Source organism: Euleptes europaea, chromosome 6 (genome assembly GCF_029931775.1).
Source record: "Euleptes europaea isolate rEulEur1 chromosome 6, rEulEur1.hap1, whole genome shotgun sequence".
Taxonomy (NCBI): Eukaryota; Metazoa; Chordata; class Lepidosauria; order Squamata; family Sphaerodactylidae; genus Euleptes; species Euleptes europaea.
The window spans coordinates 10796571-10818939 of NC_079317.1; the positions used below are offsets into that span (position 1 = coordinate 10796571).

General features: G+C 46.5%; 1 protein-coding gene and 1 pseudogene across 1 annotated transcript in view; one reads left to right on the forward strand and one right to left on the reverse strand.

Moving 5' to 3' along the window:
• The window catches only part of MTHFD1 (methylenetetrahydrofolate dehydrogenase, cyclohydrolase and formyltetrahydrofolate synthetase 1), a 77941-nt gene that overhangs the window by 35225 nt on the left and 20347 nt on the right, over positions 1–22369 (reverse strand). Inside the window, exons 8-13 of the mRNA XM_056851511.1 lie at positions 20209–20320; positions 15784–15911; positions 13645–13742; positions 12429–12602; positions 10072–10208; positions 200–246 (exon numbers count right to left, since the gene is read on the reverse strand). Of these exons, the coding sequence (XP_056707489.1) occupies positions 200–246; positions 10072–10208; positions 12429–12602; positions 13645–13742; positions 15784–15911; positions 20209–20320 (696 nt within the window). The remainder of the gene's footprint in view (positions 1–199; positions 247–10071; positions 10209–12428; positions 12603–13644; positions 13743–15783; positions 15912–20208; positions 20321–22369) is intronic.
• LOC130479165 (MKI67 FHA domain-interacting nucleolar phosphoprotein-like) lies at positions 3572–4409 on the forward strand (annotated as a pseudogene).

Here is a 22369-nt window from a genome sequence, read left to right on the forward strand (position 1 = left end):
ACTTGCCCACTTATGGGGAGAAATAAATTAAAAAGAAAATGCCTCGTCTACTTATAGGAAGTTTTGATCACAGTGTTTCTGGTGATTCCTAGAGCTACCCTTATAACTTCTGGGTAGCTCTAGGAATCGCCAGGAACTTCCTGTGAGGAGAGGAGGCCTTATTAGTAAGTAATTAAATTAGTAAGATCAAAAACATTACCTCCTCCATTGGAACAACCTGAGAATAGCCACCTCCGGCAGCACCACCTGTAAGAACAGGGAATGGGAAGGTTATCACGCATTAGACAAGTGCCAAAATAAACACACCCTACTTATTAAGGGTCCCAAAAGAAGGCTGTGTCCTTTTACCAGTGAAGAAAGTAATTACATATTTTCACATCAATACTCCTTTATTATCCCACCTTTTTTCCAAGGAACTCAGTGTGGCTTTCCTGGGGTCTAGGATACCCGGGTTCAACTCCACTTTCCACCATGAGACTGGCTGGGTGACCTGGGTCCAGTCACTTCCTCTCTCTAACCTACCTCACAAGATTGTTGTGAGTATAAATTGAAGGAGAAAGAACCATGTATCCAACCCTGAGCTTCTTGGAGGAAAGGCAGGATAAGAATATGTTATAGACGGACAGAGAGAATTTCAGGAAACATATCACAGCACCTCTTCTGCGCCCAAAATGTTAGCTGGAAAACAGCAGATTCAGTCTTACTCAACAATAAATAAAAACCTCACATACCCTGCTAGAAATTTTGTTAGTCTTTCAGGTGCTACTAGACTCTTGCTCTTTTCTACTGCTACAGACAGACTAACACAGCTACCCATCGTAGAGTAAAAAAAAAGAGAAAGAGTTTAAGGGCGAAAACGTACGGTCGCTTTAGCCTCCTTTATTCCCTGTTTCAGCCAGGATTAGTTTTCGCCGAACTGCGTTGGATCCTGGCTGAAACAGGGAATAAAGGAGGCTAAAGCGACCGTGCGTTTTCACCCTAAGACATAGCATTAATAGAATTCTGTCAAGCCAGAAGCCAGCAAGAGCAGCAATCCCAAACGGTATTTCTATCTACTGCATTTTGTGTATCTGAATGTGATAAAATTTATTTCTGCATAATAAAACATGGTTTTAAACTGTTATCTGACATAAGCCCTTGGGATAGGGCAGGTTACTAAAAAGCAATAGGAAACAGTATGTGACTACTGATAGGAGATTTTGAGGGTGGTGCCTGGGGAAGGGGGCGTTCAAGAAAGATGTGACATTATTTCCAGGTGAAGTTCTAGGAATCCCTACAATACATCTTTATAGTAAAGACCACAGGACATGGGGTAATTCCTAGTGTCGCTACGGTGTCCATTTTCTGGCCATTTTTTCCCCACATACTGTTTCCTATTGCTTTTTAGTAACCTGCCCTATCCCAAGGGCTTATGTCAGATAACAGTTTAAAACCATTTTTCAAGGGTGGGCAAATGGGAAGACTATATGTGACACAGAGAGGCCAACGCCCAGCTCAGATATGCCGCAGGGCAATACCATGTTCAATGACGAGGAATAGAGAATAAAATATTATAGAGTTTGAAAAGGTGCAGAAAAGAGCAACCAAAATGATTAGGGGACTAGAGCAACTGTCCTATGGGGAGCAGTTAAGACGCTTAGGGCTGTTTAGCTTGGAAAGAAGGCGGCTGAGGGGAGACATGATAGAGGTCTATAAAATTATGCATGGTTTGGAGAGAGTGGACAGGGAGATGTTTTTCTCCCTCTCCCATAATACTAGAACACAGGGTCATATGCTAAAGCTGGAGGGTGAGAGATTCAAAACAGATAAAAGGAAGTATTTTTTCACACAACGCATAGATAATTGTGGAACTCCGTGCCCCAGGATGTGGTGATGTCTGCCAGCTTGGAGGGCTTTAAGAGGGGAGTGGACATTTTCATGGAGGAGAGGGGTATTCATGGCTGTTAGTTAGAATGGATACTAGTCATGCTGCATACCTATTCTCTCTAGTATCAGAGGAGCATGCCCATTATTTTGGGTGCGGTGGAACACAGGCAAGACGATGCTGCTGAACTCATCTTGTTTGTGGGCTTCCTGGAGGCACCTGGTTGGCCACTGTGTGAACAGACTGCTGGACTTGATGGGCCTTGGTCCGATCCAGCAGGGCCTTTCTTATGTTCTTATTATGTTCTTATGTAATGACCAGCTTTCATATCCTTGACTTTTTGCTAACTGGCAGGGTGATTGGGTTGATGTTTCCAGAGCTAGCTGTGCATCCCTACCCAACGGCCTTTGACAGTGCAAGCAGCCATCTGGAATAGACCTGCACCACGTGCTTGGGTTAAGAGCTGGTAGAGAGAGGCAGTGTATCCAGCAAGGCAGTGGGGACAAGAAACAGGTCTGAAATTTGCAATGAAAGAAGCACGGAGTATTATACGCCACTTGTCTCACCAACTGGAACACAGAGCAGCTTACAGTGGTGTCCACTCCTCCCCCATTTTGTCCTAACTCCCACCCTGCGAGGTAGGACAGGCCAAGAGTATGACTGTCCCAAGGCTACCCAGCAAGCTTCTGTGGCAGAGCGGGAATTCACTAGTCTGTGACACTCTAACCACTACACCGCGCTGGCTGTAAACATTTTATCCACTTCTGCTTCTCTCCTGGGTCAGTGTTGTAATTCTATTTCAGAGCAACCATTTGTGCCTCTGTGTTTCTGCCAAACTGACTGCTTGCCTTCTGAGAAACCGCTGATGCTTTAGAAATTTGCATTGATTGCCTAGGTGCCTGTCCGCTCCATGTTCAATGTGCATATCTGTAAACAAACGGGAAAGCCAGCGTGGTGTAGTGGTTAAGAGCGGTGGTTTGGAGCGGTGGACTCTGAGCTGGAGAACCGGTTTTGATTCCCCACTCCACCACATGAGAAGCGGAGGCTAATCTGGTGAACTGGATTCGTTTCCCCATTCCTACACATGAAGCCAGCTGGGTGACCTTGGGCTAGTCACACTCTCTCAGCCTCACCTACCTCCCAGGGTGTCTGTTGTGGGGAGGGGAAGGGAAGGTGATTGTAAGCCGGTTTTATTCTCCCTTAAGTGGTAGAGAAAGTCGGCATATAAAAACCAACTCTTCTTCCTCATTAAAACATTGCTAACGGAAGTGCTCATTAACACACTTGGGGGAAATGGTGGTGCAGCGGTATTTTGCAATGGTTTGGCCTGCTCCGGAATCACCTGTTAACCACTCAGCAGCATCACTAGCTCGATCTCATCAGATCTTGGAAACTAAGCAGGGTCAGCCTTGGCTAATATTTGGTTGGGAGACCTCCAAGGAATACCAAGATTGATCTGCAGAGGCAGGTAATGGCAAACCACCTCTGAACGTTGCTTGCCTTGAAAACCCTATGGGGCATAGTTAAATTGTGGAACTGCCTGCCGCAGGATGTGGTGATGGCTGCCAACTTGGAAGGCTTTAAGAGGGGAGTAGACATGTTCAAGAAGGAGACATGTTAATGGAGAAGAGGGGTATTGAAAAGTCACTGGCTTGCGCATGAGCGTCTGGCACACTGCCTTGGTAGTCCGTTTCCGACCGAAGCACGATGGCGTCGGCGGAGGAGGCCGTTTCGACCCCAACCCCAGCAGCGGCTCCTCGTCTTTCTTTGGACCTGGAGTGGCAGCAAGAATTTCAGGCGAAGGTTCAGCGAGTAAGGAAGAATGCCAGCAAGAATGAGAAGCTGACACCTGGTGTCATTTACCATATCCCAAAGGGCCTTTACAAGCCGCAGCTCAAAGAATATTTTGATCAGTTTGGGACTTGTCACATGGCTTCGACTTTCAAGGAGTAAAAAGACCGGAAACAGCAAAGGCTATGGATTTGTGGAATTTGAATGTGATGAAGTTGCTAAGACAGTCGCTGATACCATGAACAACTATCTTTTCTGTGAACGACTCTTGAAGTGCGAGTTTATGGTACCTGAAAAAGTGCATTAAAACCTCTTCAAAGGCAGTGAACGGAAATTCCGTAAGCCGTCGCACCCAGCGGTGAAACGTTACAATCGGAGGCGATCAACTAAAGAGAAAGCAAAGATGACACGGCGATTGCTGAAGAAAGGAAGGCAGTTGCGAAGGAAATTGGCCGAGAAGGGAATGGATTATGATTTTCCTGGATTTGCAGCTGAAGTGCCTCTAAAGAAAGAAAAGGCCCTGTCAAACTCAGACACCAGCATGGATATACCTGTGGACAGTGAGCTTCCTACCCCGGTATGCACGCCAACAGTTCTCCAACTCCGAAAAGTTCTACCAGATGAAACCGAAGAGAAAGAAATAACTTTAAGACTGCCACTTACAAGTACGAAGGTTAATGCTACACGAATAGCAAAAACAGCTGAGTCACAGAAGAAAACTGCACCTCCCAAGAAACAGAAATGTAATACATAGGCATTCTTTTATCCCGAGGACCCTGAGTAAATATGGATTTTCCCAGCATCTTTGACTTGTATGACAGAAAGGACCTGGTGTGGTTAAAGTTCCGGTAACCTTTTACCTAAGAAGCAACCTTTTTAGTTGCTTCTGCTTTGAGACAGATATTTTCGTCGGGAAAATTTGTTACTTCCTTGAGATTTTCACCCATTATTAAAAACCAGTAAAAAAAAAAAGAGAGAGAAAAGAGGGGTATCCATGGCTACTAGTCAAAATAGCTACTAGTCAAAATGCACACCTATTCTCTCCAGGATCAGAGGAGCATGCCTATTATATTTGGTGTTTTGGAACACAGGCAGGATAAGGCTGCTGCAGTCGTCTTGTTTGTGGGCTTCCTAGAGGCACCTGGTTAGCCACTGTTAACAAACCGCTGGACTTGATGGACCTTGGTCTGATCCAGCATGGCTTTTCTTACGTTCTTATGTTCATGCCTATTCTCTCCAATATCAGAGAGTAAAAATGGATACTAGTCATGTTGCATACCTATTCTCTCCAGGATCAGAAGAACATGCTGACTATATTAGGTGCTGTGAAACAGGCAGGACAATGCTGCTGCAGTCGTCTTGTTTGTGGGCTTCCTAGAGGCACCTGGTTGGCCACTACTGTATGAACAGACTGCTGGATTTGATGGGCCTTGGTCTGATCCAGCATGGCCTTTCTTATGAGGTCGCTGTAAGTCAGCTGTGATCTGATGGCATTTTCCACAACCCATACAGCCACCACCAATACAAAAGCAGCAGCAATGAGTTTTAATGACAGGAAAAGTTACATAGAACATAGCTGGTACATAGAGCCCGTCAAGTTACACTACATTTCAGCAGATTCTTCTCCTTATTGTTGAAGGGGGCCTGTCTGTTGCAGAGAATACATTACCATATGTGATGGTTATGTAATGACGTACTGGCCTTCTGGGATTCAGATCTCTGAGGAGCTCGGTCATCTAACTAGACAGAACGTCACCCTAGATCCACATTTACCATAATTAGGGATTTTGCAAGGACAAAATACAAACGTGTTCCATAAAGACCTAATACTCTTTTCCTGCGTCTGCTGCGAGATTAGAACTTGCTAAGAGAAAGGAAAACAGCCACAAGCTTTTTGTGCAGAATCGCGGTACAGGGCAATATAGAACGACACACTGACAGAGAACGTTAACTTCTCATTTATGATGCTTGAAAGGTTGCTCACAGCTCGATCAATTCAATGGGGGGAAAAACCACTCATTGTTCTCTGGGACTCCAAAACCTGCTATTGTTACATCTTCTTCAGAGATGAATTCTTTTCAGGCAAATGCTGTTGCTAGTTAACTAGAACTGTCGAGCGCTCTAAAGCTGCCTTTCTTCGTGTTTTCAATTTAAGATAACGGCCGTATGCTGTGTTTTGTACGTCTTCCCCTTGGCAATTTATTATTCTTGGTTGTTTGGTGGTATGCAAAACGGTTCTTTGATTTTCTGTGTGTGCTTTGTTTGTCTTATCTGGAAAATCCCTAATTAAAAAAAAATTCAAAAAGAGAAAGAAACTTAGGTTGCTCCTTCAGAGAAAAACACCTGCACCTTACAAAAATTCAGATGTGGTGCAAACTGTCTAGGTAGGGTGAGAAACCTTCCAGGGAAGCAGCCAAGGTAGGTTCAGATAGGTATCCCTGGGGACTGTCTTAACTATATGGTGGTTAGTTTCAGAGGTTAGCTGTGATGGACTGCAGTAGAATAGCTAGATTTGAATTCAGTATCTCCTTAGAGATCAACAAGATTTTCAGGGTATAAGCTTTCAAGAGGGGCTGTGGCTCAGTGGTAGAGCATCCACTTGGCATGCAGAAGGTGCCAGGTTCAATCCCCGGCATCTCCAGTTAAGGGGACTAGGCAAGTAGGTGATGTGAAAGACTTCTGCCTGAGACCCTGGAGAGCCGCTGCCGGTCTGAGTAGACAATACTGACTTAGATGGACCAAGGGTCTGATTCAGTATAAGGCAGCTTCATGTGTTCAAAGCTCCCTTGGACTCTCTAAAACAGGGGGTGGGAATGTCAGGCCCGGGGGCCGTTTAAGGCCCGTGAAATCATTTGGTCTGGCCCTTTGTGGGTCCTGGCAGATTTCTAGCTCAGAAGGATCTAAGACTGGCGATCCGCCCCCTCCAGCGGACAGGAACAGCCTCTATTCAACGCTGATGTGACTCTGTTTTGCTGAGAAAAGGAACCTTTTTCCCCGCTGCAGAAGAGTCATTAGCTATGGAGCTGCTGGGACCGCCCAAGAAACTGTGTTAACCCTTTCCCACCCAGGCCATGGAGAAACTTATTCCCTCTGTACTACAAGAGGGCTGGGGGTGGAAGTGGCAACAATGGAGGGGTTAAAGGGGGAAGGCCAGAATGCGTGGGGGGGGGGGCTTGAGTTCTTAGCCAGTGTGTCCTCATTTCACCCCCGCAGGCGGAGGTAGCAGGAACCGGCTGTAGAATCCGGCCCCGACCATGTGGAGCAGGAGCAACTCCAGCGTGTGGCTGGACGGCTACGCCCGGCTGGTACAACAGACCATCCTGTGCCACCGGTTGGATGCCTGCCTGCTTGCCTGTGCGAGGGGGGGTCATCTGGGGCAGCTGCCTGCTTGGGGCTTGGTTGGCTAAATTTTAAGTTGATAATTTTGTATGGCCCGCAAATGATGTTATAAAATATCCCCTGCATTAGATATTCCAAAATCTGATAAATTTTCTCGGTATCAGCATTCAGATCAGGTAAGAGGAACGGCGTAATCCAAGGTTCTAAGGGAAGATCATATTTGGCTAGAATGGGTAAAATCCGGTGAGTTCTCTCTATCTTCCATTTTTTACAGAACAGGAGCAGATGGTCTAGGGTTTCAATTGAACTGTCTCCACAGTAACACAGATGGTCACTAAAAGGAATTTTCAAAAAGCGACCGTTTAACACCTGTGTGGGAAAAGCATTCAGCCTCGCTAGGGTAAAAGCACGCCTTTGATTTGGGGAAGTTAAAAGATTAAAATATAAGGGGAGGACTTCTGGCAGGGGGATTCCCATTGCAGCAGTGGAGCACACTTCACGCGCTCTGCATTGGGTACTGCTAAAATCTAGGCTAAATACTCTTTGCCTCATTTCTTCACTGGCTTTCTGTTGGTTAAGGCTAATCAAGGGTTGCAAGGGGGGAAAAAAACTAATTTACTGTTTATTAGGTGTTCCCTAGAGCTGGTGAAGTTACCTTTGGCAACAAGATGCAAAAAACCGTTCTGCGAGCTGGAGTCGATGAACATGATTTTAATTTTCCTTTTTCGGGCCTCTAACCAGGCTTTAGATTCAAGGGAGCGCTGTGCAAATTCAAGCCTGGAACCCCTGAGATACTTCGTAGAAAGTATAAGAGCGTTCCATCTAATTTTTCTGTCACTCCCTTGATCCAAATGCATACTCCAAATAATAATTGGGGAATTATTTTGGCGTTAAATGCCTTGAGAGCAGCAGGGACATACCTGGCACCTTTTGAATGAAAGAATATTAATAGTGCCCTTGTAGAGATTCCAGCTGCTTGGGACACTGAACATATATTATGGGTGTTCCATGAGAGATTATAGTTGAATATAATGCCTACATTTCTAAAATGAGAAACCTGCTCTATTCTTCCGCCCAGGTCTTGCCACACTTTAGGGACATGTGTGGGAGTTTTAGAAAATCTCATTATTTTGGACTTCTGGTAGTTTACTGAGAGACCTTAAGAACATAAGAAAAGCCATACTGGATCAGACCAAGGCCCATCAAGTCCAGCAGTCTGTTCACACAGACTCCAATCAGGTGCCTCTAGGAAGCCCACAAACAAGACGACTGCAGCAGCACCATCCTGCCTGTGTTCCACAGCACCTAATAGAATAGGCATGCTCCTCTGATCCTGGAGGAGTGCATCAGTTTACGTTTACAATCAACACAAGCCTTTACTGGCCTTTATTGGCATATAAAAATGAAGAACATACATTTGGATAAAACAGAGTACAAATAAATAAAATTGGATAAAACCATCCCAAATCAGCCATTAAGAAAAGTTATACACCATTCACGAAACCTGATTGCTAACTGTAGGAACCTTGCCACTGATTCAATTATTTTTGGGTTTTGTGTGGTCATAAGATAGGATGTCCTTATTTCACCAAAAATAAGGTGCCATTCCCTGTTTTCAAACAGTGGGTCAAAGAGTTGGGATTGGGTTTACAATCAAAAATTGTTCAACCTGACCATTTTGAAAGCACTGAAGCACTGAAGCATTTTGAAAGCACCTTCTTTACTGCAGTAATCAAGAAACACACTGATTACTGCCCAGAATTTTACTGAATCCCGTAAACATTAGAGGTGCAGTCAAGGGACACAATCTGGATGTCGCTAGTTTTATAAAACAACCGTTTTGTACAACCCTGCTGTGCCTTTCTAAAGACCGATTCACACAACCAGGAGAATCAATATCCGGCAAAGCTCTTTCCAGACTGTACCATTTCAGGCTGCAAGAGGGCATTTATACATTTTCATTTCTTTAAACATGCATATTCTGTCTCTCCGTCAAGTTCAGGGCACCTCACGGCTTCACCGTGTATTCATAACACAGAAACACCAGAAAGAAATCAATAAATGAATACCAGTAATTAAGCAGAAAAAGATCTAGATTTGAGTCCAGTAGTACCTTAAAAACGAACAAGATTTCCAGGGCTTGAGCTTTACAGAGTCAAAACTCCCTTCACCTGATACAAGGGAGATTTGATTCCCAAAAGCTTATACCCTGGAAATCTTGTTGGTCTGTAAGGTGCTGGAAGACTCCAATCTAGCTCTCCTACTGCAGACCAACCTGGCTACCCACCTGGGGGAAAAAAGACCCAAGAACAATCCTAAATGATACACGTGTAGGGTTGCCAACCTCCAGGTACTAGCTGGAGATCTCCTGCTATTACAACTGATCTCCAGCCGATAGAGGTCAGTTCACCTGGAGAAAATGGCCACTTTGGCAATTGGACTCTATGGCATCAAAGTCCCTTCCCTCCCCAAACCCTGCTGTCCTCAGGCTCTGCCCCAAAAACGTCCCACCAGTGGCAAAGAGGGACCTGGCAACTCTAACATCTGCCCCAAAAATCTCCAGGTATTTCCCAACCCGGAGCTGGCAACCCTAACTCACAGGTTTTTGTGACTACTCCATGTGTGTGTGTTAAGTGCCGTCAAGTTGCTTCCAACTCATGGCGACCCTATGAATTAATGTCCTCCAAAACATCCTATCTTTAACAGCCTTGCTCAGCTCTTGCAAATTGAGGGCTGTGGCTTTTTTAATAATCCATCTCTTGTTGGGTCTTCCTCTTTTCCTGCTGCCTTCAACTTTTCCTGTCTTCTCATAAGGTAACCAAAGTATGTCAGCCTCAGTTTAGTCATTTTAGCATCTAGGGTCAGTTCTGGATTGATTTAATCTATAACCCACTGATTTGTTTTTTTGGTCATCCATGGTACCCATAACACTCTCCCCGAACACCACATTTCAAAGGAATCTACTTTCTTCCTATCAGCTTTCCCCATTGTCCAGCTTTTACACCCGTACATAGTAGAATAGCTGAATGCTATTCACATCCGATCTATAAACAGATCAGACCGCTGCCATTTCATACCTTTAATTCCAAACGTGGGGCCCTGGGATGGCTGCCGGACGCAGGCAAAGGCATTCCGACCCAGGTGCGCTCCCAGGGCTTGAACCAGCCCGATGGTCGTGGTGCTCTTCCCTTCTCCCAGAGGCGTTGGGGTTATTCTTTAATCCAAAAAGACAATCCCACAGCACGTTTAAGGTAGCTGCACTGCCACATTCTCAAAGCAGAGACGCTAAGGTAAAGGATGTTTCCTAAATTCACCCCAAGAATTGATGTTTTGTGAAAGTAACGGGCACTCTGGGGTTCAACAGATGGAATATGGGGCTTTGGTAGGGGGGACAGTAAAAGCCAATTCCAGCAGCTCCCCGCTTCCTTGGAGAGAGGCCGTGGCTCAGTGGAAGAGCATCTGCTTGGCATGCAGAAGGTCCCAGGTTCAATCCCCGGCATCTCCCGTTAAAGGGACTAGGCAAATAGGTGATGTGAAAGACCTCAGCCTGAGACTCTGGAGAGCCGCTGCCGGTCTGAGTAGACAATACTGACTTTGATGGACCAAGGGTCTGATCCAATATAAGGCAGCTTCATGTGTTCAAATTACAAGGAGAAATAAAAGCAGTTACTGTAACGATCCAACGCAGTGTAGAGGTCACAGTCTCGGAATGAGACTTTGAGTCCACCTCTCACCAGAGAAGGACAAGTTTCCTTGGGCCAGTCTCTCTCTTTGCCTAGCCCACCTCACAGGGTTGTTGTGACAATCAAAAATGAGGAACCACATACACAACCCTTTCCTTCTCGGGAGGAAGGGCAGGATAAAAGAAAACACTCCCCAAATAGAATAAAATTATTTGTATAAATAAGAGCATCATTTTTGTGGACACCCCACCTAGCCAGTCCATTTATCCACCGCCTTTGCATTCACACCTTGGTGGGAAGCAGCCATGGCTCATTGGTAGAGCCTCTGCTTTGTGTGCAGAAGGTCCCAGGTTCACCCCCCGGCATCTCCAGTTAAAAGGACCAAGTAGTAGTTGATGGGAAAGAGCTCTGCCTGAGACCTAGGAAAGCCACAGAAGCTATCACTTGTAAGTCTGAAGGTGGAAGACCTTTACTCTTCTTCTGTAGATCAATGTAAAAAACATGTGGCCAAATTGATCTACGCTAAAGATAAGAGTTACACTTATTTTGATGCTCGGAGGACATGTTCTCCGCTTGGCCTGGCCTGCAATTTAAGGGTAATCTTCCTTCCTATCTGGATTCTCTGATTAGTCCAAAGTTATGTAGAATCTTTATGCAATCAAGATTTAATTGCCCATTTTCAATGGTTTTGCTGGGCCATATGCTAAGGATCCCTTTTTCAGACCGGCCGTGTCCCTGCCCTCTTCAGTCAGTGGACTCCTTGGTACATATCCTTTTGCACTGTCCTTACGTGTACCAACAGTCTAAAATGGATTATACCATGTTTTAACAAATGGTCTGTATTTTCTCGAGCAACTTTGGAGCAAAAGGTTCAGTTCCTCTTAGAGGACTCCTGACCCTCAGCGTACTTATTCGGTTGCTCGTTTTTTGAAGGCTGCAGAGAAGAGTCAAAGGGAGATATTTTTACAGATGGGTCTTATTTAAGTTTTATGGTTTTATTGTTCAAGACCTCAGTCTAAGGACAGTGGGAAAGAGAGAGACAGACCTTGGAGAGCTGCTGCCAGTCTGAGTAAACAATACTGACAAATGATCATTTATGCCTATGGCGATACTTTAAAGCTTTACTAATAAGCAAATTGGACAATCATTGACTGATGAAGCTTGCTGTGTAAACAGATGAAATTATATCCGATCTCCATTTGATTGATTGATCTTGATTCTTATTGGTGATCCAATTGTGATAGTTACCTGCGATTTACCTGCCATTGGAACGCTGACTTGCAGCTGAATTGGATTGTTTAAGAAGAAAATTGAAAGTTAAGGAAGACCTGGATTCCTGAATTTCGTTTTTGTTTTGTTAGTTGTACAATTTGTGTATTTTGGGGCCAGATTAGCTGTATTTTGGTTGTTATTCACTTGGTATCATTGAATACAATTCGTGTAAATAAGATTAATTTTTGTTACCTAGCCAGGGTGCTGTATTTGTCATTTGGCTGATTCCATATTAGGCAGATTCATGTGTTCATGCAATATCCACATGAGCGAGAAGAGTGATTACAAGGTTCTAGCCTACATGGCGCCTTCTCTGCACCAACTGGGGAAGAGGAAGATGTAGGTGAACCTGCAGCAGTTTGCAACTAGTTCCACAGGCAGTCTGCTTTGGGGCCAAGCCCATCATCCCCTCCCATTACCCACTCTATGCAATCCAGCAGAGAAATTCTCCATCAACCAGGGCTGTCCAGGCCACCTACCCTGTGACCACAACGTATCTGCCGTCCGGCTGGTCTTTCAGGCGTCCCAGGGCCGACAGCAAAATCTTGGCCTTCCTGTGACCGTAGAGTTCCACCTCGTCGGAGAGCAAGCCGATCTCTCTGGCCAGCTGGCCGATGGGCTTGGGAGAGCAAGACCGAGAAATTTCGATGTCACTGGAGGTAAAAAGAAGGTGACGGGGTGGGTGAGCGAGGAACTGCGTTGCTTTTTTGTTTGTTTAAAGAAATTAGGAACACTGACTGGTCTTTAGGCAGAGATGCAAGATATTGTAATCGAGAACATTTCAGAGATGTGTCAGAGCACATGTGCGCTAATACTGATGAGGGTTTACTACATGAATTTTGCAGCATGAGCTGGTAGTGAGTTTGCTTAATTGTTGCTTTTAATACTGAACCAGGTTCGATTCCCCACTCCTCCACATGAGAGGCGGAGGCTAATCTGGTGAACTGGTTTTGTTTCCCCACTCCTACAAATAAAGCCAGCCGAGTGACCTTGGGCGAGTCACAGCTCTGTTAGAGCTCCCTCAGCCCCACCTACCTCACAGGGTGTCTGTTATGGGGAGGGAAGGAAAAGTGTTCATAAGCCAGTTTGATTCTTCCTTATGTGGTAGAGAAAGTCGACATATAAAAAACAACTCTTCTTCTTTCTGCAGTGGGAGGCTTAACTCCCAAAGTGGAGCGTGAGATGCAGGCAAACGCCCCCCCCCCTTCCCAGAAAACACTGTCATCTCCGAAGATGCATCAAAAGGGGTGGGGGTGCACATGTTTGTCTCTCCGACACACTCATTCACACACTTTCTGTCACATCTTACTTCCCATTTCAGCTATACGCTTTATGGCAACTTTACAGCAGTTTTTGCAGCACTGACATTGAGAAATACACACAACTTATCCAGGCAGAAACCGGTGCTGATTTCATCAAATGGACAAAGGAGCACAGCCCCCCCCAATGGAAGCTGGAATAAGATGGGCGCCTTGTTATCGACATGCACCGAATCTATGTTTTGCCCTGGATCTTCCAGATCTGCAAATAAGCCTTTCCTTGGTCAGCACAGTGGTGATTCAGATTACATCTGCCGTTCCCAAAACACAACATATCCCGCAACTCGTATGACCTCAGTAAAGCAATGAGCAGAACAGAAGCATCTATGCAATTAAGCTACCAGCAAGAGTCTTTCACTTTCCAGATGCTACTTACCTTGGAACAGGGGTTCTGGGACTGAGCTGGTTGTACTGAATATTCCACTTGCCGGGTTGGTATTTCTCTAGAAAACGCTGGGCGCTTTCTACTGTGCTCTAAAGCAGTATGCAAAAGACACAACAACAGATGAGAACATAAGAAGAGCCATGTTGGATCTGACCAGCGGTCCATCTAGTCCAGCACCGTTTCACACAGTGACCAATCAATTACTGGTTATAAGAGTGATAAAAGGCTAGTTATGTAGATGGCAGGGAAGGCAGCATGGTATAATCTGATCTCGTCAAAACTCGGAAGCTAAGCAGGGTCAGCCCAGGTTAATATTTGGATGGGAGACCATCGAGGAATACTATGGTTGCTATGCCGAGGAAGGCAATGGCAAACCATCTCTGTTAGTCTCTTGCCTTGAAAACCCCATAAGCGGTCACCATAAGTTGGCTGTGACTTGACGGCACTTCACACACACACACACACATACTTAAGCAGACAGTTCAATCCTGCAGTCTTGTGTTCTGGCGCACTCACTGCGGTTAGTTGCAGTCTCCAACACCAGTCTTGGGAGATTTATGTATTTAAATTTATTTATTTATTGCATTTATATAACTCCCTCTCCCAGCAAGGTGGGCTCAGAGCAGGTCACAGCATTTAAAACATGTGCTGCCTTTCTTGCTTACAGAACCCAATGCCGCTTACAGTACAAATAAGCAGCTTACATAGGGTTGCCAACTGCCAGGTAGTAGCAGGAGATCTCCTGCTAATTCAACTGATCTCCAGCCAATAGAGATCAGATCACCTGGAGAAAAATGGCTGCTTTGGCAATTGAACTCTATGGCATTGAAGTCCCTCCCCTCCCCAAACCCCGCCCTCTTCAGGCTCCGTCCCCAAAATCTCCTGCCGGTTGAGAAGAGGGACCTGGCAACCCTAAGCTTACAGTATAAACTGTATTTATATTGGAGATGGAGCAGGAGGCTTAGCAGGCTGGCTCAACAGCTTTCCCCTCCCACCCTGCCCAGCCAGCAAAGGCAGAATTCTGCAACCCTAGGCCACCGTGCAGAATTTGCAACTACAAAAACTTGGCTGGTGTGCAGAATTTCGATTCCTGAAGTATGCACAGGTGACCACACCGGAGTCCCCCAAATTTGTTCAGCCTATGAGCACTTTTGGAATTTTGAGAGGGGCCTGGGAGCAACCACAAAATGGCTGCCATGGGAGGCGGGACCAATCACAAAATGGCTGCCATGGGAGGTGGGACCAATCACAAAATGGCTGCCATGGGAGGTGGGGCCAAGGGCAAAATATTGGGAGATGCTAAGCCCACCATCCTTCTATGGCATAGGCAGCAGTTTCTGAACAGGTGCTCCATTTAAAAAGAACCAGGTAGGAGGTGATATAAAAGACCTCAGCCTGAGACCCTGGAGAGCTGCTGCCAGTCTGAGTAGACAATATTAACCTAGACGTACCAAGGGTTTGGATTAGTATAAGGCAGCTAAGGAAGGGGCTGTGGCTCAGTGGCAGAGCATCTGCTTGGCTTGCAGAAGGTCCCAGGTTCAATCCCCGGCATCTCCAGTTAAAAGGATGCCCTCCCGGGCTCTTCTCAAGCACCTCTTGCTCCTCTGAAAAGGAAGAGTACCAGGATTGGCTACGGGCTTTAAGGAAGAAGCAAGTGGGTGCTAGGCAACACACTAGCAGAAACCAGGGCACCCATGGCAGCCTAATGAGAATTGCTAGTACAGATACTTTGGGGAAAAAACAAGACTGTTTCGAGGTGGAGTGGGAAAGGGGAGCACAGGTTATATGTAGGCGACACATAGACAATCAGCCCAAGATCCTCCCCACAAACGCCATACATCAGGGGTCCCCAAAATGGTGCCTGTGGTCGCTATGGCACTCGTCAACACCCTTCCCGGCACCCACTAAGTGTTTCTAGAAAGTGGGAGGGGGCAGGTGGGGCTTTTGCCCATCGTGGCTTCTGACTGGCTGTGCAGATTTTTTAAAAACGTTGTTGTCCCCACAGCACAAGGATCTTCACTTTGTGACTGAAGGTAAGCTGTGGCTCCCGTGGCAGCCATTTTGTGTTGGCGCCCATCACACTGTGTCAGAATTCCAACGGTGACAGTGGGCTTAGAAAGGTAGGCCTACCTGCATCAGCATGGCCACAGTCATTGGTCCGACCCCACCAGGCACTGGGGTGATGTAAGAGGCTTTCTCCTTGGCTGTACTGTACGCCACATCCCCAACTACCCTTTTCCCACTGGCCTTTGTGCTATCTGGAAAAGAGAGATGAGGGGCGGGGAGAGAAGACACATCGCACATCAGAACTGTAAGAGGAAAAAATAGTCAAAGACCCAACATACAATTGTTTTAAACCTGGTGGGTATTCCCCATTTACTAAGTGTCATGAGCAGAAGCTATCTCTGCTTCATAGTGAGAGGGGCTGCGGTGGGGCCGTGGCTCAGTGGCAGAGCATCTGCTTGGCTTGCAGAAGGTCCCAGGTTCAATCCCCGGCATCTCCAGTTAAAAAGAACCAGGTAGCAGGTGATGTGAAAGACCTCAGCCTGAGACCCTAGAGAGCTGCTGCCAGTCTGAGTAGGCAATATTAACCTAGACGGACCAAGGGTTTGGGTTAGTATAAGGCAGCTAAGGAAGGGGCAGTGGCTCAGTGGTAGAGCATCTGCTTGGCTTGCAGAAGGTCCCAGGTTCAATCCCCAGCATCTCCAGTTAAAAGAATCAGGTAGAAGGTGATGAGAAAGACTTCTACTAGAGACTCTGGAGAGCTGCTACCTGTCTGAGTAGACAGTACTGACCCTGATGAACAAAGGGTTTGATCCAGCAGAAGGCAAGGGGTGTGTGTGGTGGTGGAATCATGAAATGTAGAGTTAGGACCACCAGGGTCATCTAGTCCAACCCCCTCAATGCAGGAAATTCACAACGACCTCCCCCCCCCCGTACCCCCAGTGGCCCCTACTCCATGCCCAGAAGATGGCCAAGGTGCCCTCCCTCTCATGATCTGCCTAAGGTCACAGAATCAGCATTACTGACAGATGGCCATCTAGCCCCCGCTTTAAAATCTCCAGGGAAGGAGAGCTCACCACCTCCCGAGGAAGCCTGTTCCACTGAGGAACCTCTCTGTTAGAAAATTCTTCCTAAAATATATACCCTGAATAAAGAGGATCACAGGTTCAATCCCTGGCATCTCCATGTAAAAGGAGACCAGACAGCATCTTACTATGAAGCCCCTAATTTTCATGAGACCCCAGAAAATCACTACTAGCTAGGAGGGGCAAAAACTGGTCCCCCTAACCCAGTGGTCTCTGATTAGACATTTGGCAGCTTTGAGGGAGCTGGTTTTCTTTAAGAATGTTGTTTGCTCAAGATTTGAGTAGCTTCTTATTCTGCCAGAGAAGCTGCTTCATTAGTTTCCCTGCCTGTCCTGAGATGGCCCTTCAGATGAGGTCATGCATTGCAGTGAGGAAACCACACAGCGAAACCAAAAGAGTCCTGTGGAACCTGAAAAGATTTGCACGTTGAGCTTAGGTGGCTCAAGCCCACGTTGAATTTGGAAAACTGTTGAATTAGATTTCATCAATGAGTTTGGGAGCGTTAACCAGGAGCAAAATGCGCCAGCCAATTTTCTCCGTCTCTCACGGTGTTAAATTGCCGAACATAACAAAGGAGGCCGCTGTTACCGCCGAACGCAGTTCCTGCACACGATCGCTGTGCTGATCTGCATAATTTTCCAGTTTTGCAAAGAAAAGTCACAAACAAAGACCTTTTAAGGTGTTCCACATTTCCCCCGTCTCCTCTCTGTTGCCGAGAATTTAATTTGTGCTTCTGACAAGGTGAGCTCAACCTTACGCTGCTGATCTTTAAGGCACCACAATACTCTGTTTCAGAGGAGAGAGACCGCTGGCACTCCGGCACACAAATGGTTTTAAGAAAAAAGAACAGCAACGTAAGCCACAACAAAAGTTCTAATATGCGTATTAAATGCTATTATCAAGAATAACGAGCATGACAATAATACAATTGAGGAAAAACCCAAAATGAATGAAATATACAATAATCCACACAATTAAACGTGGAATAAACTATGAAAAGTTCATGTTGGCAAAGATGAGAGTCTCTTTAGGAAGGCCCAAAATTGGTTCCACAGAATTAGGCAGTTTGGTTGTAGATGGAAGCAAGACAGTAGAAACCAGAGGAAAACCTAGCAGTCGTGATGCAGCTGTAAATTGAAGCTGGACAATAGGAGCCAGCAAGGGAACCCACGGCCCCAATCCAAGCAGGAACTGGAGACACTGTAGGTGGACAACAGGGCTGTGCGTGGCACATGGACTACTGAAGCCGGCAAGGTCTTCGCGCCAACGATCCAAATCAAAGCTGGAGGAAATGAAACAACTAAAGCCGGTGCTTACACAAGTGGATTTGGCGTGCCTTGCTGTCCTCAGCTTCTCCGAGGGCTCTCTCCAACCCAGTGATGCAGAAGGAAGTTGGTAAACGCCCGTGGCGTCCAAAAGTCTGCCGTGGAAGCGAGCCAATGGTTTCCCTGCCTGCCAACCCTCCTGTCTGTGCAGATGTTCGTGCAGCCAAGCAAACCCAAAAGTGTTGCCAGCATTCACCCATTGAACTTGTGTGAGTTCACCTGCAACCGTTTTGTTCAGACTAGAACAAGTGAGGTTCTCACACATGAACACACATGAGAAGCTGCCTTATACTGAATCAGACCACTGGTCCATCAAGGTCAGTGTTGACTACTGACCATGATGAGCCAGCATGCTGTAGTGGTTAGGAGCGGTGGTTTGGAGCAGTGGACTCTGATCTGCAGAACTGGGTTTGATTCCCCACTCCTCCACATGAGTGGCAGAGGCTAATCTGCTGAACTGGATTTGTTTCCCTGCTCCTACACACGAAGCCAGCTGGGTGACTTGGGCTAGTCACACTCTCTCAGCCCCACCTACCTCAAAGGGTGTCTGTTGTGGGGAGGGGAAGGGAAGGTGATTGTAAGCCAGTTTGAGTCTCCCCTAAGTGATAGAGAAAGTCGCCATATAAAAACCAACTCTTCTTCTTAGACTGGCAGCGGCTCACCAGGATCTCAGGCAGAGGTCTTTTACATCACCTACTGCTTGGTCCTTTTAACTGGAGGTGCTGGGGACTGAACCTGGGGCCTTCTGCACGCAAAGCAGATGCTCTTCCACTGAGCCTCAGCCCCTTCCTAGCTGCTTTATACTGAACCAGACGATTGGTCCATCAAGGTCAATATTGTCTACTCAGACTGGCAGCGGCTCTCCAGGGTCTCAGGCAAAGGTCTTTCGCCTCAGGATTGAACCTGGGGCCTTCTGCATGCAAAGCAGAAGGCTCTGCTGCAGATGGGCTCCTCAGATGAACTTCAGCATTCGAACCTAACCCCAAGAAGCCTCTTTTGGAGTGCATTGTGCGGATGAATTATTGCAATCCAACACATCTGTCACCAAACTAAAACTAAAATAATGGGAGCAGGAGGAGTGCTTTAACAAAGAAACATACAAAAAAACCCTTCCATTAGGTAATTGCAATAAATGACTGATCACTTATAAAAGCAGCGCTCTTTTAGAAAAGCGGGAAGTGGGAGGACGGCAACAGCTTGGTAGGTATGACTAATCCTCTTGAAAATTCAGTGGAGAGACTGCAACCAAAGGGGACAAACTCACAATCCAGCCTCTGGTTCAATAGTTCAGTCACTGGAGGTCTCAATGGGATGGTGATTCCATTCAAAACCTGGCCCAAGTTGATGAACACAGGTTCAATTCCCAGCATCTTCAACTCAAAGGGTGAGGGGTTGTGGCTCAGCATGGTGTAGTGGTTAAGAGCGGTGGTTTGGAGCGGTGGACTCTGATCTGGAGAACTGGGTTTGATTCCCCACTCCTCCACATGAGTTGTGGAAGCTACTCTGGTGAACTGGATTTGTTTCCCCACTCCTACACATGAACCCAGCTGGGTGACCTTGGGCCAGTCACAGTTCTCTCAGCCCCACCTACCTCACAGGGTGTCCGTTGTGGGGAAGGGAAGGTGATTGTAAGCCAGTTTGAGTCTCCCTTAAGTGGTAGAGAAAGTCAGCATATAAAAACCAACTCCTCTTCTTCTTAATCTCCCTTTGAAATCCCTTGTAAGAGAACTGCTACTCTTAAATCAGCAACTGCATGTCCTGGAAGATTAAAATGTTCCCCCACTGGTTTCTGATGTCAGACTTATGTCCATTTAATCTTTGTTGCAGGGACAATTTGTCCAATGTAGAGGGTGGAAGGGCATTGCTGGCATGTGATGGCATAAATCACGTTCGAGGATGAACAGGAGTATGAACCTGAGATAGTATGGCTGACAGTAGAGCAAGTGGTGGGCTTCTTTGCTTCTGGATGTCAAAAGCTCTGTTTACATCTGAGAACGCTGGCTCTTCCAAGAGGCCGACGACGCCAAATCCCACTGAGGGTTCACCATGCCTGCTTACCTCTCTGGAATCTGGAAAACCCAAAATACACTTCCATATATTCCCACACCATGCAATCCGACACCTCCTCCTTAGTCAATTACCTGGTATGTGGTTGATCCCGCAATCTATCACGACCGCGCCAGGTTTAATCCACTCCCCTTTCACCATCTCAGCTTTGCCAGCAGCAACCACCAAGATATCCGCTTTACCAACCTGTAAAACCCAGTCTGCAATCAAAACAGGGCTCCCCAAAAAAGGCTCTTAAAAAACAACAACACACACACAACAGAGCCAGCGTGGTGTAGTGGTTCAGACCGGTGGTTTGGACCGGTGGACTCTGATCTGGAGAACTGGGTTTGATCCCCCACTCCTCCACATGAGCAGCGGATGCTAATCTGGTGGACTGGATTTGTTTCCCCACTCCTTCACACGAAGCCAGCTGGGTGACCTTGGGCTAGTCACAGCTGTTGGAGCTCTCTCAGCCTCACCTACCTCACAGGGTGTCTGTGATTGTAGAAGGTGATTGTAAGTTGGTTTGAGTCTTCTTTAAGTGGTAGAAAAAGTCAGCATATAAAAACCAACTTTTCTTCTTCTATGTACAAAAAAAATATTTAAGGGAGGGATCTAAGAAAGGTCAATGAATCACAGAATTGGAAGGGGCATACAGGCCATCTAATCCAACCTTCTGCTCAATGCAGGATCAGCTTAGAGCATCCCTGACAAGTGCTTGTCCAGCCTCTGCTTAAAGACTGCAAGTGAAGGGAAGCTCACCACCTCCCTAGGTAGCCGATTCCACTGTCGAACAACTCTTCCTAATGTCCAGTTGGTACCTTCCCCCCTTAATTTAAACCCATTATTGCCAGTTGTATCCTCTGCTGCCAACAGGAGCAGCTTCCTGCCCTCCTCTAAGTGACAGCCCTTCAAATATTTAAAGAGAGCAATCATGTCCCCCCCTCAACCTCCTCACGTCCTTCAAATGTGAGCATCTTCACTTATGAACAGAAGGGTGTGTGGATGGAACATTTAGAAAACTGGTAACTTTAGCCATGAGCAAAGTTCCAGCAAGTGCCTCAGAAATAAGAGATCTCTCCAGAAACGACAAATACCAACATCATACATTTTCTTTAAGCCACTCTTCCAGGGTCGCAGTTCTGATTTCTTTAAAAACGCACACACTCACAAGCCCTTCCTGCACAAAGAAGTGTGTCAGGAAGAAATGTTTCTACACTAGCCTTTTCCCTGAGTAATTCTTCCTGACACACTAGCTATATACCGGCGGGGAGTTTTTGGTGCAAGGAAGGGTTTGGTGGTGATGGAAAGTGCTGTCAAGTCACAGCTGACCTCTGGCGACCCCGTAGGGTTTTCAAGGCAAGACACGTCCAGAGGTGGTTTGCCATTGCCTGCCTCAGTGTGGGCTGAGAGAACTGTGACTGGCCCAAGGTCACCCAGCGCGCTTAATGTGGAGGAGTTGGGAATCGAACCCGGTTCTCCAAATTAGCCTCTGCCGCTCTTAACCACTACACCACACTGACTAGCTATGGGAGGGTTTGTCTCCCCCAAAATCCATTCCAAGTGGAGATGCTAGAGGTTGAACTCACGACCTTCCCTATGCAAACGTCCGCTCTTCCATAGTCCCAACTATGACCCCACAGAGTTCACTTTTCACAGCTGCGCCAGCTGCCAGCTTCTTTGTATTACTCTGCCAGAAAAATCTATTGGGAGTCTAAGCTTGATGAATGGCCCTTTTCTGGGAAATAAATCAATGCAGCTGAGATGATGCCACGGCTCAGTGTCAGAAGACGTGTTCTGCATAAAAACTGGGACTTCTTTCTACAAGTCTCCACATCTCTGGATAGAAAAGGAGTCCAGGAGGAGGAGGAAGAACAAGAGGAAGAGAAAGAAGAGGAAGAGGAAGAAGAGGTAGAGGAAGAAGAGTTGTTTTTTATATGCTGACTTACTCTACCACTTAAGGAAGAATCAAACCGGCTTACAATCACCTTCCTTTCCTCTCTCCACAACAGACGTCCTGTGAGGGAGGTGGGGCTGAAAGAGTGTGACTAGTCCAAGGTCACCCAGCTGGCTTCATGTGTGGGAGTGGGGAAACCAACCCGGTTCACCAGATTAGCCTCCGCCGCTCACGTGGAAGAGTGGGGAATCAAACTCGGTTCTCCAGATCAGACTGCACCGCTCCAAACCACTGCTCTTAACCACTACACCACGCTGGCTCTCTGCAGCTGACACAAACCTTTGCTCATCTGCAAT